The sequence below is a fragment of the Pteronotus mesoamericanus genome, unplaced genomic scaffold, assembly GCF_021234165.1.
Source record: "Pteronotus mesoamericanus isolate MK-2021 breed Mesoamerican mustached bat unplaced genomic scaffold, CSHL_Meso_final contig_121, whole genome shotgun sequence".
Classification (NCBI taxonomy): Eukaryota; Metazoa; Chordata; class Mammalia; order Chiroptera; family Mormoopidae; genus Pteronotus; species Pteronotus mesoamericanus.
This window is the reverse complement of record NW_026555046.1, coordinates 1,765,797-1,784,298: the sequence shown is the minus strand read 5'-3', so window position 1 is coordinate 1,784,298 and position 18,502 is coordinate 1,765,797. Positions and strand designations below refer to the sequence as shown.

The window sequence follows — 18,502 nt, the reverse complement described above, 5'->3', positions numbered from 1 at the left end:
ACTTGGGAATTTTTATCTTCAACAGCTTTTCTATTTCCCCATGTAGTTTTAAAGAATCTGGTCAAAATATTCAGTGAGACAATAAGACCAGGAACTGTGAAGGAATGGGGAGGCCCTCAGGCCTGGGAGTTTGTATTCAGAGGATGGATAGGATTTGGACAGTGGAGGTGAAGGCAAAAGTACCAGCGTGACCATAGGCATTGAGGTGACAGGGTGCAAGGAGCAGGATTCTTTGGGTCCTTAAAGACAGAACTTGAAGACTGATACGACAAAAACTGTAGTCAGTGAGATGAGTAAACGTTTGATGAGAATAATTTTGGATAAGTCGCCTAACTTTGCTTTTTCATTTTCTTAACTTATAAAATAAATATATGTTCTCATACTTTGTAGGTAGTAATAATACTTTTTTAAAAAAACTATGAGGAATTAAAATGATTTCTTTAAATAGGTGATAGTTTCAGTTGACGAGCCATCAGGAAAAAAAGATGTTTCCAGGTGTGTGTGTCATAACAATAACCTGTGATGGAGGGACTCTTCTCAAGCGGGAAGGGCAGTAGAAGTGGGTGCTCCTCAGAGGACGGGTCAAGGTTTTTTTTTTCTTCCTTTTTTTAATCTCCCCTTCACTCAGAAGAGCAAGGACTAAATTTCAATTTAATTCGTCAGTTTCTTTGACTTTTTTCCCCCAAGATTTTATTTATTTGTTTTTAGACAGAGGGGAAGGGAGGGAGAAAGAGAGGGAGGGAAACATCAATGTGTGGTTGTCTCTTGTGCGCCCCTTATTGGGGACCTGGCCTGCAACCCAGACATGTGCCAGACTGGGAATCGAGCCAGCCACCCTTTGGTTCTCAGGCTGGCGCTCAGTCCACTGAGTCACACCAGCCATGGCAGTTTCTTTGACTTCTTGATTCACTTTTTTTATTGCTGTAACCAAAGTAAATAAGTGAAGTAAAGCAACAACAGAAAACATTGGAACCCCTTCACAGTAGTCTTTTTCAGAATGAATCTGAATTTCCTAGAAAATGAGAATCATTTTATGTTTTTAATCCTTACCCAAGGATATATTCATTGATTTGAGAGAGAGAGAGAGAGAGAGCGAGCGTGAGCGAGTGAGGGAGAGAAACATTGATCAGTTGCCTGCACACTCCTCAAATGGGAGTCGAACCCACCACCTAGGTATATGCCTTGACCAGAAATCAAGCCTACAGCCTTTTAGAGTATGGGACGATGCTCCATACAGAGCCACTCAGCCAGAGCAAAACTTTTTTTTTAGTGTTTTAAGATTTGGGGATTTTATTCTTAGTATCTTTGAACATTTTTATAGTATTTTCTGAAAACAAAACATGCAGGTTCTAGGTTGGGATTCAGTGGACATAATGTCAGATGACTCTGGTGTGGCTAATGGGGAGACAGTGCAGTGGGCCCAGGTCAGCTTATCTCTCTTGAAGACCCCACAGCCCCAATATCCCAGATTGGGTGGTTGGAAGGCTAATGCTTCAAGCCCAGCAGCAGCATCGTATCTAGGCCAGGGTGTTGAGGCTGCAGGGCCCAGTTTTTCCAGAGTGGAGTGTTTTGCATCTGCACCTGCTACAACACCTGCACCTGTCACAGGCACCTGCATACCTGCTTGGCTCCCAGGCCAGGTCCCTCCCTGCTGCTCTTTCGGCAATGCCCCTCCCATAGCTGACCCCCTAGGCTCCGCCAGAGGCCTCCCAAGGCACTTGTCCCTCTCCTTCCCAGCCCCCTTGTACCTGCCCACTCACACCTTTCCCCTTCTCAGACTCCCACCTGCTCCTTCTCACACCCCACCTCACCTGTAACACATACCCCTACTTCCCTCCTTTTCCACTCACTTCCTCTACCTCACCTTCTCTTGCTCTCACACCCTCTTTGCAGGAATATCCTACTTTCCACTTGTTTCCTCTCTTGCTCCCCCACCTGCTCCTATACCTCTCACTCCAAGCTTCTCCCCTCTCCTGCCCTTTACCCCCATCCGCTCCCCAAGCACACACACCCCACTCTTCACCCACCCACGTCATCTGTTTCCTCACGCTCTTGTGCACGCCCTCCCTGCACCTGCCCTCTCACTCTCATGCCCCACATGCCCTGTGTCCTTGCACTCTCCTGGACTCTGCCATCCTTGACAAAAGCTGCAGATAGAAGGGTGGCATTTTCCAGGGCTGATTTATAGTCACAGCCATTGGACATGGTTCTGTCTCTGGGATGGCCACTCCACCAGTGTGCCCACTGCCCTGATCACTTATGTGGCATGCCATGGATGGGTCTTGGTCTTAGGTGAGCATACTTTCCATGCCAGTGGGCACTGCGGTTTGGAGATGGCCTTTCTAGATCCCTCCCACACCGCCTTTCCCTCTCTACCCCTTTAAACATGAAATGAAAAGGTGGACTTAAAACATCGTTAAGATTTTTAAAGCTCCCATTTAAAAATTATAAGATAATTGGAAATAGGAAAAATGTGTTCAATATGAAAAAACTAGATAGTGAAGTGCAGAGAAGATAAAATCACAATCCTCGTAAGTTTAGCACATTAAAATGCCTTTCCATATAGAAATAGTGACATCTCTTTATGTAGTGAGATCTTTTTCTTTGGCTCTCAGTCATGTTTTATAATTTCTTCCACAAAGGTCTTGCACATTTTTTGTGACGCTCATGTCTATCAAGCTTTTTTTAGCATTCTAAATAAAGATCCATTAGCAAATATATTATGAACAAAACGCTTTTCAACAGCATGCTGCAAAAGTAACCGCAAAGTTATATTCTGTTTTTAAAAAGTTTTTCCTTTGTCTTTGCCATGAATCTTTATGTGTACACATTTTTTTCCGGTTTTGTTTTAAATCATCATGTTCTACTTTCCAAAAAAAAGTTAACATAACTTTGCATGTTATGTCCTCTCTTTGCGTTCTGGGTTTGGTTACACGATAGCTTCTCTTTCCATTTATAAATTATGGTGAATAAACTGACAAACAAAATAGAAACAGAGGCATGGGTACATGGAACAGTTTGAAATATGTCAAAAGCAGGGGGAGGAATAGGGATTGGATGAAAGAAGGTGAAGGGATTAGCCAAAAAACATATGCGCGTAACCCCAGACACAGACAACAGTGTGGGGACTACTGGAGGGAAGGAGGGCGGTGAGAGATGGGTGGAGGCAGGCAAAGCGGGGGAAATGGTGACCTCTGTAATAGTGTCAACAATAAATTAATTAAAAAAAACAGGCAAAAAAGAGTGGAAGTTGTGGTGAGGAGCCTGGATTTACTTTTTCTTCTTAGCTAGGGTTATTTTTAGTTTTTAAACTTTTTTTTCCTGGCTTGCTTTGCTGTAGACATTCTAAAAATAGATTCATCCACCATTATCAGACTGAGTCTGTGGTGTTCATTGGAATTCGCTGAAAAGGAAGTGTTCGCAGCAGAGCTGTGGCTTTCGGCAGCTTCCAGCAAATTCATTGACTGGGCAGCAGCAAATGTTTGTGTGGCCTGCTCAGTGTTGGGGCTGGAAGCGCACTGCCTCTGCCTTGTGCTCACACGCGGTGTCACTGTCACTCTGTCCTTGTGCAGTGAGGTCTGAGTTGCAGGGGCGAAGTCCCCGTTTTCATCTCTCCTCTGGGCAGCAGCCCTCTTTGATGCTGGGAACGTCTGGGAATGGATTTGGTGGTTCTTTTTCTTTCATGAATCTGTTCTTTTCATCAGAAAACTAGGAGATGCAGTCATTTCTTTGGCAGGAAATATTGCTATATTTCCTTAGGTTGAGTCTCTGTGTGTTTAAGTGAAAAAATGCAAAAGGACTAACATAGCAACTTTTTCTACTGTATCAGACCGGCCTCTGTTGATATTTGTGAAATTGCAGGCATGGAGGGGAAGGGAGAAAGGAGAGTATTCCTCTTGTCATTTGTGTATGTCTCTAATACAGGAAGCTGAAGACTGAAAGTGCATGTTTGCGTTCTGGAGCTCAGGATTTCTCTATCTTGTTTGTCTCCAAATTTGATGCTGCTGTTCAGTATTTCAGATTAAGAGCCTTTTGAATATTTGCTAAATAGTAATACTGAGCACTAAAATCTTGAGAATATCTTTGAGTGGAATCTGTTTACAAATTTATTGGTATCCTGCTGGGAGGAAACAGGCATGATTTTCTCAGGTGAAGGTTTGAGGACAGAATGTCTTTTAATACCAGCTGTAAGACCCAGTCTCATAATTGTTATTTGTGTAAGGTAGGTTGCACAGGTAGCTTGCTTTCCATAGGATTGTTACCTCTGAGTGTGTACTGAGTGGAGCTGAAAAAGCTGAAAGCCAAGGTTTTCAGTTTGGATAGTAAGGGGCAATGGGTATTGAAATTTTATGTCTTTTGGGAGCTTAGTTGTAATTCATAATTTCAACATCCAAACAATATGGAAGCATTTGGAAGTTCCCTGTCCCTTCTCTTCTGCCTTCTAGCGAACCCTGTTTCTCTCCCCATCAGCTGCTGGTAGACACTAGTCTGTAGGTATGAGCCATCTAGATACTATAACTTCCTTTGCATTATGTGTTTATTAAGTATTATGTATTTTGGTCCTTTTTAAAAGTAAATGGTTTTATACCGTTGTTTTGTGATTTGCTTTTTTACTTCGTATATGGAGACAGTCTTTGAATGCAGAGATCTACCTCATTCATACAACTGGTTGCATAGAACTCAGTGGTAGATGGTTTTCATTCCATGTCCAAATGAGAGGTCGGTTCTGCCTAGGTGAGGGCCTCCAGTGGGAAAGTGTATTTTCTTCAGACTGTTGTTCTTATGGCTTCTTGAATAAGAGTGAAACTCCTTAAGGATATAACTCAATGTTTAGAATTTTAAAGCTTTACCTTGAAGACTGTCTTGGGTTCCCAAGGTCAGTTGTGGGGAGGTTTAATTGTGATTTTCATTCTGTGACCATGTTTATTTTGCAGAGTAGATGCAGAATAAATGGGACAGGGACCCTGACCTTGGTGTGGAGGCAGAGACAGAAGCAGGTGGAGGCTGCGCAGTGATGCTGAGGAAGGGTCAGAGAGGGCACAGAGGGATGGCAAGGCCCACGCAGGTGACAGAACGGAGCTAGCTGACTGGGAGAGATGAGGAGGGGAAGGGCCTCTGTGAAAAGAGGAGGAACACAGCCAGGGTTTGAAGATGGATCATGGGAGGTACACTCAGGCATCAGGTGAGGTTCAGTGTTTGGAGGAGGGGAAGACCATGGAGAGCAGTGAGTCATCTGAGATGAGGCTAAAGGAGCAGCAGGAAGGATAGGGGAGCCCTGGGATTGTCCTGTATGTGGAGAGGTCACTCCCCTGGGCCTGGTGCCCGGGGGAGCTGAGGGAGGGAGCACTAGGCACCCTTAGGAGGAGAGAAGGTTGGTTCCCATGGTGGTGCCAGGGATTTGCTGTGCAGACACATGGAACACGGGATCCCTGCTCCTAAGTGTGCCCAGTTCATCTCATAGGGATCCAGGGCTGAGCAAGCCTTATATCTGTGCCGCCATGCTTTCTATTAGAGATGGGACCCTCTATGGTCAGCTGGAGTTTATTTCATAATCAGGAAGCACAAAAATAGGATACAAGAAGCCCCAAGGCATTCAATGGGTTGGCAAGGCCGGGGAGGGATGGGTGTGCTCAGAACTGTGCTGCCAGCTTACTGCAGGTGATGGAGGAAGAGAAGCAGGTGGGGTGGGGTTGGGGTGGGGGGGAGAATGTACCCGTGGGACCCATATATATATATATATGTATGTATATATATTCCAGAACTTGTGTGAATGTGTACACACACACACACACACACACAGTTTAACCTTTTACATTTTCTGCCTTTGTTTTATAATGAACATAAACAGTGGATCATGCACATATGCATGGGGTGCATGTACAAGATTTTTTGATAGCTTGAGTGGGCCATCAAAATAGTTTGGAGAACTTGGGAATCTTGATCAGGAAAATGATGAGGACAATTTTCCAGGCTTCCAGGACAAATCCTCAGTGGGGAGGGAGTAGTGCCACGTGGAGATGGCAGGGATGGGAGGACAGAAGTGGAGGTGGCTGGGTCATGCAGTGGCCCGAGCCTGGACGAGGGGCTACCCCAGGGATGGAGGAGGACAGGCACTGAAGGGACACATTGAAGGAAGAATCATAGTGGTCTCTCAGCTGCCTGGGAAGGAAGAGGAGGGCAGCACAGAGAGAAAGGGGAAATCTTCAATTGTGCCTACTGGGGAGAGTGTACAGAGAGGGCTTATTTTGACATTGTTTTTAACAAAACACGGTGTGTTTTAGGAGGATTGGAAAAAGGGAGGAACAAAGGTGGGCTGTGTATGCAGAGGATCTCATTCATGTGGTAGGTCAATCTGCCTCAGCTGGAGAACTTGTAAAAATCCAAAGGGCTGGGCCCCACCCCAAAGGTTCTGATTCAGGAGCCCTGGTGGGGCCTGAGAATCTGCATATGCTACATGTTCCCAGGTGCTGCTGCCACCAGTGCTCCAGGGACACGCTTTGTAGCTCTGGTTTGAACAACCATCTGCCCTACCTACCTACTGACGTCCCTGAGGAATGCAGTTTCTCATACCCAGGCTTTGAAAACAGAGTGGTGGGTTTTCTTGAGATGGCAGCTGAGCAAATGTTGAGGATTCCTCTGGACTTTTCCACCTCACTGGTTTGGGGGGTTTAGTAGGTCCGTGTGTTCTGCAGACCATGGTGCTGACCTCTCTGGACTGCACCAAACAAAATCAGTGTCCTCACGGATCTCAAAACTGTACTTCAGACTTTCTTCCTGTGAGTTGTTAACACTAAAATAATACAAAAATGTAGAAAGGTTATGCCTCATGTCTCTTAGACTTTCTTCTAAAACCACATGCATGTGGTTTTAAACATGCACATAGTTTCAAAAAGCAAAAAATTGATTATATGTGTATTTTAAGTTCCCTTCTCACTTAATGTTGACATTTTTACATGTAAAGACTTTTTTAAAAGGACCAGATGTCATCTACAAATTCCACAGTTCCATGCATTTTTAACCACTTTATAAAAAGAGGAACGTCTTGGGACAGAAAATTTCCCATGGGAATGTCTATGTGATTTTATTAGGTAAACCTGTGTGACCGTGTGAGTCACTTAAAAGTGTTTTAAAGCTGAAGTTTGGGATCTGGCAGCAGGGACTGCAGGGGATTGGAGGGCAGGAAATTGAAAAGACTGCTGTCCTGTCGGCTCCTGGGGCTCATCCTCGGGGTGTGGATTTGGGGAGGGCCTGGAACAGGGCTGGTGTAGCAGGGAGGTACAAGAAGCTGGTGCCCTTTACTGGTGCCTGCTCAGACATCCTAGATCACCTGTTTCTCTGGGACAGTTCTCATCTTGTATCCCACTGAGGCAAACATAGGCCTGGCCGGCTGCACTTCTTCAGTTTAGGGAGCAGACAGTGATTCCCCTTCAGTGACAGCTGCTCTTTGGTGGATCGTGCTGCCTGCCCATCAGCACCTCATTCTTGTAATGGGAACTGGAGACTGAAGCCCCCTCGTTCTGCACTTCTCCCTTTCTTATTTGAAGATATTAAAAACAATAATACCTTCTAATTTGACCTTTCTGATCCATTTCAACAGCTAATAATGCTTTTCTTACTATCAGAATAATGCATATCCTTACCTGCTTTGAAAAACATTGCAGTTGTACTGCCTAAAAGTTTATCCAGGTGAGTCCAATATTTGTTCTGTTGCAGTTCTAGAATTGCCAGTGTTCATCAGAAGTAAGCGAGGGTGCACCTTTCTTAGGGGTATTGAATGTTTTGTTCAGATGCAGGCAAGTAGCCTGGGTGATTGGGGTGGTAGTGTTTCCTCAAGAATATGACCCACCTTTTTTACCCAGGTGGTGAGTCTGTGCACAGTGGTGCCTTTGATGAGAGGAGGGCGCACATGCACTTGGTAGGGAACACGCTGGATGGGGAGGAATCTAGCCCCGCATCCTAGGTTAATTTGAGGGCTACCACTGGCACATCTGAACATCAGTGCATTAAAGGGGTAAGGACGTACATGACTGTTTTGGTTTTGGTTAAGCTTGCTGTTTAACCAGCCTCTTCAAAACTTGGTAGTATAAAACGGTAAGCATTTTATAATGCTTACAGGTTCTCTGGGTCAGGAATTTGAAGTGAGGGTGGCTGCTGTCTGTTTCCAGATATCTGGGACTTCAGTTGAGAAGTCTCTAAACAGGTGGGCCTGGAGGATCCTCTTCAGGTGGTTTCTTCATGGCAAGTCTGGCTCCTGAGGATGGGCTGGGCTTGGACCGACTACTAGAGTGCCTGCAGGTCACCTATCCCGCCTCGAGGTGGTCAGGCTTCCGCGGCAGCCCAGGGTTCCAAGAACCATTGTTTTAGCGACAATGAGGTGGATGTGCCTGCTGCTTATGATCAGTTCCAAAGGTCACAGAGTGTCACTTCTGTTCTCCCGTATAGTAGAAACAGTTATAAGTCCTCCAGATTCAAGGGGAGGACACAGAGACCCCACCTCTTCATAGGAGGCATGTCAAAGAATTTTTGGACAGGTTAGAAAGTGCCACCATGTAGGTCTGCCTTTGTGTAAAAAACGCAGTGATGCTGTACAGTTTGCCATGAGTACTTGGCAGACAGAGTAATCATAGCATAGAGGAAGCCTTTTGTTTCAATTAACACACGTTCAGAAAATCTCGAGAGGAACAATAAACAGTCACAGCAGAATGAGCGCAGCAATGTTACACTCTAGCATTACTGGACCTTTCAAGGGGCCCTGTGTGTGCTCATTTGCTCAGGGTTTCTATTTTGAATACTTTCCTAAATGAAAGTGTTCTTGACCTGAGCAGGTGAAAGGTTGGAATTGCTATTCACTCTCCTGAAATCGGGAGCATCTTCAAAGTTCAAATAGGCTTCGTCGCTGCCCCCACCCCAAGGATTTCATGAGGTTAATAGTACTTAGTTTGAGTTTGAATACATGTCATACCCTGGGAACCTGGGGGGAGGGAGTTAGTTTAGAGAACAAGTTTGGAAAAGAAATAACAAGATGCCTTTTCTTTTTGGAGATGGTGATGACTTTGGAGTCCTGGAGAGGTCACACAGGCCTTGAAATAATGAGGCCTCACATTTGCAAATGGTGTGGGTGACCCTGAGCAAGTCTTTTCTGCCATCTTTGGCTGTGAAATAAAGGTAATAACATGGCCTTGTGATTAGAAACAGCAAGGGTGAAAGGCCCACATGGAGACTGGCATTGCTGCACTTCTGAACCCATGCCTTGGCCTTGTCATGAGATTTCCCCCAGGGCTATGGCCTCTGTCCAGCTGGATGCAGCAGTCAGCGCCCTGTGTTAATGAACCTTCACCATGCCAGCCTCAGTGGTCCCCTACCTGCACCTCGGGCTGGTGCTGGCTTTCTAAGGCCTCTGTTTCTACTAGCCTGTTCGACATCTTTTGCCTGTATCGCTGTAGGCTGCCTTGAACCCAGAATGTGCTTTTCCCAGTCCATTATTTCTCCCCCAGCCATCCTTCATCTCTGGTGTTCTTATTTCCTGACATTACCGTGTCACCACCCAACCCTGACCTCTCATCACCCCCTGATACACCACTCACTTCCAAGACCTGCCAGCTCTGTCACCTTCATTTTTGACTTCAACCCAGCTTTTCCCTTGCTCTTCTGCCCCTTCTTCTTGTTACACTAAAACACAGGCGGCCAGTTTTCACACTCTGAATGCTTGCTGGTGTCCATTAACTAGGTGTCTTAGAATGCTACAAAGGGCAGAACAGTGGTATTCATATTTGGCTCAGAACAGAATTCCTTGGGGAGCTTGTAAGAAAACCTTCATCCAACTTGACCCTGCGGACTCCTGGTCCCCTCTGTCTTCTCCATCCCCTCCCCAGGGTCCCTCTGCTAGCCTTGCCCTCCCCCACTCTTTCCTTCCAAGAGCATTTTCTTTCAAGTCCAGTAGATGTCCCTGCGTATCCTCACAGTTCAGTGACCTGCCTCCTCCTCTGTGCTCCCAAGGACTAGTTTAATCTCCTGGTGTGTATTATGTATAGGTGGCTGGTGGCTGCTTTCCCCTCAAGGACAAGAGAATTGCACCTAGTTACTCTGGTATCTCTTTGAGCAAGCAGGGACAGGTAAACTGACCCATGGCCAAATCCAGCCCACTCTTGAGCTAAGATAGTTGTGACAATTTTTGAATAATTGAAGAAAAGACAAAAAAAAAAAAAGAATGCTACTTTATAACATGAAATTCGATTTTAGGTGTCCTTCAATAAAGTTGTGGGAGCACAGCCACGTGTTCACGAATTATCTGGGGCTGCTCCACAGTGGTGGAGTTCAGTTGCTTCGGACATCACATGGCCTGCAAAGCCTAAAATATTTATGGTCTGTTCCTTTACAGAAAATGTCTGTTGACTCCTGTCCTAGAGCAGGAATTACCAGTTTGGGAGAGCATTTAATTAATTAATTAATTCTTTCTTTCTGCAAGTATTTAATGAGTATATGTTATATGCACACATGTCAGTACCACAGATAATAGCAGTGAACAGAACAGAAAATCTTTGCCATTTGGAGCCCAGATTTTGTTGAAGGGGATCAGACAAGAAACAGATTCACAGATGAATTGATATATAGATGTTATCTGGCAATAAGTGCTGTGAAGAAAAAGCAAGTTACGTGTGGGTAGGGAGGGAGGAGAGGGCGATGGTGGTGGTGGGTTTATTATGATGGATTGGTCAAAAGAGCTTTTTGGTAAGGTAACCTTTGAGCTGAGGCATGAATGAACTGAGAGGGGACAGTGAGGAGGCATTTGGGAGAAGGGCAAAGGCCCTGAGGCAGGAACAGGCTTGGCAAATTAGAGAAATTACATGGTACCCGAGTGGCTTGAGCCTGGACTGTAAGAACAGAGAGGCAGGTAACAGGTTGAGGTGTGGCTGTGACTAGTCACTAGCTCCTTTGAGGATCAGAGTCACGTGGGATGCTTAAAAAATACAGATATCCTGGCCCCTGTCATGAGGTTCTGAATGAGGAGGTCTGAAGACCACAGAAGACCTCGCACGTTCTGGGAAGCCTGGATTTTATCATTTGAGACTGGAGAATGCAGACCTCCACTGCTCCACCCGGAGCCCATTCTTGTCATTGTTAGCTCCTGAGAGCCTTTTACAGCTAAAGGCCACTAGGGATTGGGAGCCTTTGCTGTAACACGTCACTGGTAGTTCAGTTCCTAGCAGTGACTCAGTAAATAAATGTTTCCATTTTTAAAAAGGGACCTGCATTTATGTCAGTGGCTGCCCTCTGTTCCTGCTGTTGGGGCATGCCATTTCTCTCTGGCCCGTCCTGAAGGGCTTGAGTCTCTGTGATCTGGGTAAGTTCCCCAGTGTCTTACTGGTGGCCGGTGTTCCACCTTTTCTGGCACAGTGGGCTCAAGCTGTTTCTCCCCTGTAGGCCAACGTGGACCCCTATTGTTTCTTGTCACCTGGGCCTTGCTTCCTTTAGGGACCACCTTTTCTGGCCCACTGCTCTTGGGGTCCTCCTGTACATCCCATGCACATGCTTACCTGATGCATAAAGTTCTGTGCACAGGATCATACCCCTTTGTGCATCCGTAGGCACCAACCTTATTGGCTGACTGGCTGGTGGATGAGTGAGGGAGGATTTTAGGAAACATTGAAAAAAGAAGGCAAGTCCCGAGTCCTCCATGGTTTCTGTATGTCATTATGTTAAGATGGTGAGCCCCGCTCTTTCGCAATGGGTTTGCTGCCAGAACACAGGTGTCGAGAAAACCACCACTAAATCAAAGCCAAAATGGGAAAGGAAAAGACTCACATCAACATTGTCATCATTGGACACATAGATTCCGGCAAGTCTACCACTACTGGCCATCTGATCTACAAATGTGGTGGGATCGACAAGAGAACCATCGAAAAATTTGAGAAGGAGGCCGCTGAGATGGGGAAGGGCTCCTTCAAGTATGCCTGGGTCTTGGATAAACTGAAAGCTGAATGTGAGCGTGGTATCACCATTGATATCTCCCTATGGAAATTCGAAACCAGCAAGTATTACGTGACCATCATTGATGCCCCAGGACACAGAGACTTTATCAAAAACATGATTACAGGCACATCTCAGGCTGATTGTGCTTTCCTGATTGTTGCTGCTGGCATTGGTGAGTTTGAAGCAGGGATCTCCAGGAATGGGCAGACCCGTGAGCATGCCCTTCTGGCTTACACACTGGGTGTGAAACAGCTGATTGTTGGTGTTAACAAAATGGATTCCACTGAGCCTCCCTACAGCCAGAAGAGATATGAGGAAATTGTTAAAGAAGTCAGCACCTACATTAAGAAAATTGGCTACAACCCTGACACAGTAGCATTTGTGCCAATTTCTGGTTGGAATGGCGACAACATGCTGGAGCCAAGTGCTAACATGCCTTGGTTCAAGGGATGGAAAGTCACCCGTAAAGATGGCAGTGCCAGTGGAACCACGCTGCTTGAAGCTCTGGATTGCATCCTGCCACCAACTCGTCCAACTGACAAGCCCCTGAGTCTGCCCCTCCAGGACATCTACAAAATTGGTGGTATTGTTACTGTCCCTGTGGGCCGAGTGGAGACTGGTGTTCTCAAACCTGGCATGGTGGTCACCTTTGCTCCAGTCAGTGTTACAACTGAAGTCAAATCTGTTGAAATGCACCATGAAGCTTTGAGTGAAGCTCTTCCTGGGGACAGTGTGGGCTCCAATGTCAAGAACGTGTCTGTCAAAGATGTTCGTTGTGGCAATGTGGCTGGTGACAGCAAAAATGACCCACCAATGGAAACAGCTGGCTTCACAGCTCAGGTGATTATCTTCAACCATCCTGGCCAAATCAGTGCTGGTTATGCACCTGTTCTGGATTGTCACACAGCACACATTGCTTGCAAATTTGCTGAGCTGAAGAAGATTGATCGTCGTTCTGGGAAAAAGCTGGAAGAGGGCCCGAAGTTTTTGAAATCTGGTGATGCTGCCATCGTTGATATGGTTCCTGGCAAGCCCATGTGTGTTGAAAGCTTCTCTGACTATCCCCCTCTGGGCCGCTTTGCCGTTCGTGACATGAGACAGACAGTTGCTGTTGGTGTCATCAAAGCAGTGGACAAGAAGGCAGCTGGAGCTGGCAAAGTCACCAAGTCTGCCCAGAAAGCTCAGAAGGCTAAATGAATATTATCCCTAACACCTCCCACCCCAGTCTTAATCAGTGGTAGAAGAACGGTCTCAGAACTGTTTGTCTCAATTGGCCACTTAAGATTAATAGTAAAGGACTGGTTAATGATTACAATGCATTGTAAAACCTTCAGAAGGAAAGGAGAATGTTTTGTGGACCATTTGGTTTTTTTTTTGTGTGGCAGTTTTTAAGTTATTAGTTTTTAAAATCAGTACTTTTTAATGGAAACAACTTGACCAAAATCTGTCACAGAATTTTGAGACCCATTAAAACAGTTTAATGGGGGCGGGGGGAGATGGTGAGCCCCCAGTGTGCTTACCTGCAGGCTTGCCTTACGCACTTAGTAGATGTGTGCTCATATAGAGAGGCAGGAGAGTGGTTTCCTTAATTCACACTTATTCCTGTGTTAAGGGTAAAAGTGCATGTGCTTTCCAGGTGAAAGCAGTGATCAGAATGCTCAATAAAAACATGCTAAAGCATATTGTACTGATTTCACTTGTGCATACTGGAAATAAAAATGGTGATTTGTCTGACCCAGTGTTATAATAACCGCACTTAACACAGGGCAGTACGAGTGTACTTTCTTTGTTGCCTAACATAGGAGGAATCTATCCCCTCTCTAAAACTAATATGCCTCCTAAAATTCCAAGCTTTTATAGACTACAAATTGTTGGGTCTTCATTTGTTTGGGGTCTTGGAACTCTTTGGAGGATTTTTGAAGGCTATGGACCAGGGCTTTGCCTGGACTTTCAGGGATCCTCTCCCTGCCTCGCCAGCCCTCTATGTCTGAAACTCCTCCATGAATCCACTGAGACCCATAGACTTCAGTGTGAAAGGAAGTGTGTTCTAAAAGGATTTATCTCAAGCAGTAGCTGATTAATATTTAAGAAACTAAGAATAATACAAACAAAAGTGTTTAGTTAACCCTTTAATTTTTTCTTTATTGGAAAAGGATGCTCAGTTTTAATCATGCCTTTAAAATAAGTCAATTTTTTGCCCTACATGAAAATTTCTGTGTAATAGATTTTCTTGATCTAGGTTTCCTAGCATAGCACAATGTCTAGATACAGACATAATGAGAAATGTAGAACCAGTGTGCCTCAGTTTGCACAGTGTATTTTTAAAATTTATATTAAAATGAGAATAATTTAAAATATCTTGAAAGCTATGTAAGGGAATTTGTTGTCAATAATGCTGAATTATTATCTTTTTTCTTTTCTACTTTCCTTAATATATAGTCCTTATACTATACATAATAGATTTAATTTTGTTCAGTTTCATTCCAATATTTATTGTGTGAATCTATTAGTAGTTCATTTTGAGACACTGTAAGGTGGATCACATTAATGTAAGCAGGTTGCAGCATTTTAAAAGCAGCGTTATTTTTAGATAGTGTTTAACTTGCAACATTCCAGGCTAGTTTACACAAAACGCAAGATCGATGCTCCTAATTGTGGGAAATCACTTATGTCTCTGCCTTGAAATGAGTGTGCAGTAATGAGCGTCTTTTCCTGCCTTGTCTGTGCTGGGTGCTGAGTCCTTTCACTCACCAAAGCAATGCAGGGGGAGCTTTTGAGAGTTTAAAAGGAAGCCAAAGCACTTGATGTAAAAACATTTTGAAGATTAATTGGTAACAACACTTCTGAAGACAAAAAGTACTAAGCAAGGGGTAAATGAAGAAAGTGAAAACATTTTTTTGATCTCTGTTCACCTGATTTTGGTGCCTGGCCCTCAAGTGCTTGGTGTTACACATGTGAATAAGGAAACACCGGATCTTGCGGGAAGACCACCTGTAAACTACCAATTAAAAAAGAAGTGGCAACAAGAGGGGCCCCAGTGTCCCATGGAGCGGGGAGGGAGGTTGAGTGCTCAGGTGACATGTGAGTGCACTTGTGGACTAGGCAGGAGACCACCTGCAGACAGAGCTGAAGGGTTGGGGTGGTGAGTGGTTTAGGGAAGGTGGAGAGTCTTGAGAAGGAGCCTTCCTAGGAGGGGCTGCTGTGAAGGCCTGGTTGGTGGGGAGGAGAAGAGGCTCAGGAGGCTTTGGGGTCCACTGGAAGGAGCAGGCTGCTAGGAGGAGGGTGCGTTTCTAGGTGCCGAGGCTAACTGAAGAGGGCTAAGCCGCAGAACTAAATTTGGGCATTGTCTTCTTATACCCATTATTATCTGTTTTTAATGGGTAATACAGTGGTGGCTCTGGGCTTCATTCCTGGGGCTGGTCCCAGGGCTCCAAAGCAGGTCCCAGGGCCCCATTTCACTGACGGAGAGAGATCCTTCAACAGGACCAGTGGGAGATGGGGGAGAACTTGGGAGACCTGGTGTCTTTACTTCCATGAAGGATAAGGTGTCCAGAAGTGGAGGCAGACTTTATTCTCTGAAGTGGTCTAAGTGATGGTAGAAGAATTGAGAAATGTCTCTGAAATAGACATTTTAAACAGACTTGAGAAAAGGTTAAAAAGGAAAAAGTGAATAAACTAAAAATGACAGAATAATTTGAATAGGTTGTCGGAAGGTACGCATTCACCTTATGGAATGGATTATCCTCTCGTGCACATTCCATAGCATGGAAAGACAGGGACTGCCTCCTAGTATATTTTGACAAGACAGAATCAGACAATATGTTTGAGATAGACACAGTAAATTAAATACCCATAGGGTTTGGCTGCTCCTGCCTGGTCACTGATCTTGGGGCTTTGTTTTGGTGGTGACATCACCTGCCATGTGAGCTGAGGACTGACAGACCTGTTCACAAGTTGTCTAGGAAGAGAATGGGATTTTTTTTAGTACGGGTTTAAAAATCCTTTCTCTACTTTTAAAAGGTGAGGTAAGCACATAAATCCAGGGACAAATAAGCAAGTACTTGTGTCACCATATAAACTGTGTTTTAGCATTTTCACATGGTCTATTTCTATGTATTTTTTAGTAGCAAGTCATACTGCATATATTTTTTTCCCCTCTGGAACTGTTGTAACTGCATTCTCATGTTACATCATAGTTTCATAGTCATATTTAGCGGGTTTCTGATTTAATTGAATGGCCATATCATCATTTAGATAGCAGCATCCTGATTGTCAGATATTTTGACTTATCCCACTGTCTTTTTTTCTTTAATTATAAATAAGGCCATGATTTGTGAAGGTGGCTTTCCTGTAGTTATGCTTATGGCCTGAAGATAATACTCAAAAGAAAATTACATGATTTATGGGTATAAACACTTTCTGCTTTTTTGATGAATAATGAATATAATACAGATTTATTTTAATTACTCCCATTTCTCACTCACTTGCCACGTTATGTGGTTATTTTGTTAATCTCTTTTCTATCATACTTTCCTCCTTTATTTCAAGAAGGATGTGATTTTATGGAATTGACAACATATCTCTTCTTAACAGTGGGAATTTCTTGCTGGTGGGGTGTGGTTTTGGACACAGTTCTATTCAGTAAACATTCATTACAGCCCTACTATATCCCAGAGGTTAGCAGTGAGAAGATGCCTAGGAGTAGCTCTAACCTCAAGGCTTTCCCAAGTTCACATAATCGCCAGCCTTGCGATGGGGAGGATGTTTGTCATTTGTTCTCCTTATTTCCCCGGCACCTAGAAACACCTAAGAGTACCTGGCCACTGGGAGGAGTTCAGCATTTGGGAAGTGACCACACAGGGCTGGGTGTGTACAAAACCTTAGGACCACTCATTCGTGGTGAAGGTTTCTGTATGACATAATCCTCTGTTCGGTAACTTGAAGTGGTTGTTCGTGGTCCAGTATTCTGTTTTCAAAGTCATCTGTGGTAAAATTTTGCTGTTGCAGCCCAGTGATTTATGCACATTTCCTGAATGCCATCTGTAGACATGATAACCTGCCTTGCAGGTGTCTGTCATCAAGGAGGCAGACCAAGAGAGAAGACACTGTAACATAAGGGAGATGGGATAGGTGCTGAGAAAGGACAGATGGATTTCTAGTTGAAGTTAAGCCACAACATCAGGCCATTTTTTTTTTTTTTTAACTTCTCTAGATTTTGGTTTCATCAACACTTAAAGGAAGTAGTTGGATGAATCCTTGGATCTATTCTAGGCACACAGGTCTTTGATCCTTGTGACTGGCTCTTCCTCAAACAAAGGTTGGGGACATACTGTTAAAACACATGTGAAGTTGAATGCCACACCTCGAAAGAGATGTTGATATTCCAAAATTAGAGGGTTATATATGATCATCTTCACTTATTTTTTTTTTAGTAGGACTTAACATTTTAAGTGTGCATTTTATTTTCTTCATGAGCTATAATTTAGTTTTCTTAGTGAACTTTAAAACATTGGTTAATAATTAAAATTGTATTAATTGAAATCCTTGAATGTCAAACTTAAATATTGACTTTTTCTTCTTTTCCTTACAGCTGTTTGGGGCAACTTCGTTAATATGAGGTAATTATTTTTAATAATTTGGATATTGTCATGAGATTTTATGGACACATTTCAGTTGTTACATATACACCATTGATGTCATGGGTTAATTAAATTCAATTTAAAAAATGAAACAATATTTTACGATTCACACATCTGGGCTGTGTCTTTTCTTCTGTGGATATCCTCGAGGAATGCAGCTAGTCCCTGGCCCCATGTGGATACTGAGGCCACCTGTCTGTCTCGAGGAGCTTCTGGCTGGACTGTGCATTATTTGTGTTTCAGTAGGGTACGAGAGACACTTAAAAAAATGAAATCCTTGTGTTAATGTTCACAAAAAAGGAGTCAGCACGTTTTAATTTAAAGAAAAATTTGCTCCACTTTGTTTTTCTTGGCAGTATTGTACAACTAAAAGAATAGCAGTCGTGACTGTGGTGATTGAATTGAATTTGGGTTTCGTGCTGCTGCACAAGGCTGTAAGGGAAAAGGGTTGCGGCGTCCCCACCAGGCTTTTCAATTTGGGTTGCTTTTGCAAGACGGGGCCTCATTGAGCTGATTCCTGCCACCGGGGCCTGTGTGTGTCTCCTGACAAAGGCTTCTGTGTGTGGCTAGGTGGGGTGTTTAGATCCCATTTAAAGGAGCTCTGTTTTTTTACTTGGAAAAACTCCATTTATATTAAATCCCCAGGAAAGCCCAGCAGTCAGACTTGGACTCCTGTAGACACACCTCCTGCTTTGAAATCCCATGTTGGGTATAATGTGAAAGTGAGATTATTTTAATTTAATAGAAACAGCCCTAAGGCAGTAGGGAGTGTGTAAGATGGATTTAGGAGATTTCCTCTCCCTGGTAGTCTTATTTACCTCTAGTGCACCCCCTTCTGGAGGGAATTGGCACACAGGACTGATGTTTGAAAGGAGAGGGAGGTGGTGTACAGC

General features: G+C 44.2%; 2 protein-coding genes across 4 annotated transcripts in view; both read left to right on the top strand.

Moving 5' to 3' along the window:
- UXS1 (UDP-glucuronate decarboxylase 1) overlaps positions 1-18,502 on the top strand; it is a 117,683-nt gene that overhangs the window by 13,497 nt on the left and 85,684 nt on the right. For all 3 annotated transcript variants that reach the window (XM_054585845.1, XM_054585853.1, XM_054585836.1), the window contains exon 2: positions 17,561-17,588. In XM_054585845.1, the coding sequence (XP_054441820.1) occupies positions 17,561-17,588 (28 nt within the window). The remainder of the gene's footprint in view (positions 1-17,560; positions 17,589-18,502) is intronic.
- LOC129080414 (elongation factor 1-alpha 1-like) lies at positions 11,739-13,446 on the top strand. The gene has a single exon (XM_054585824.1). The coding sequence runs from the start codon at positions 11,782-11,784 to the stop codon at positions 13,165-13,167; it is 1,386 nt and encodes a 461-aa protein (XP_054441799.1). The 5' UTR covers positions 11,739-11,781; the 3' UTR covers positions 13,168-13,446.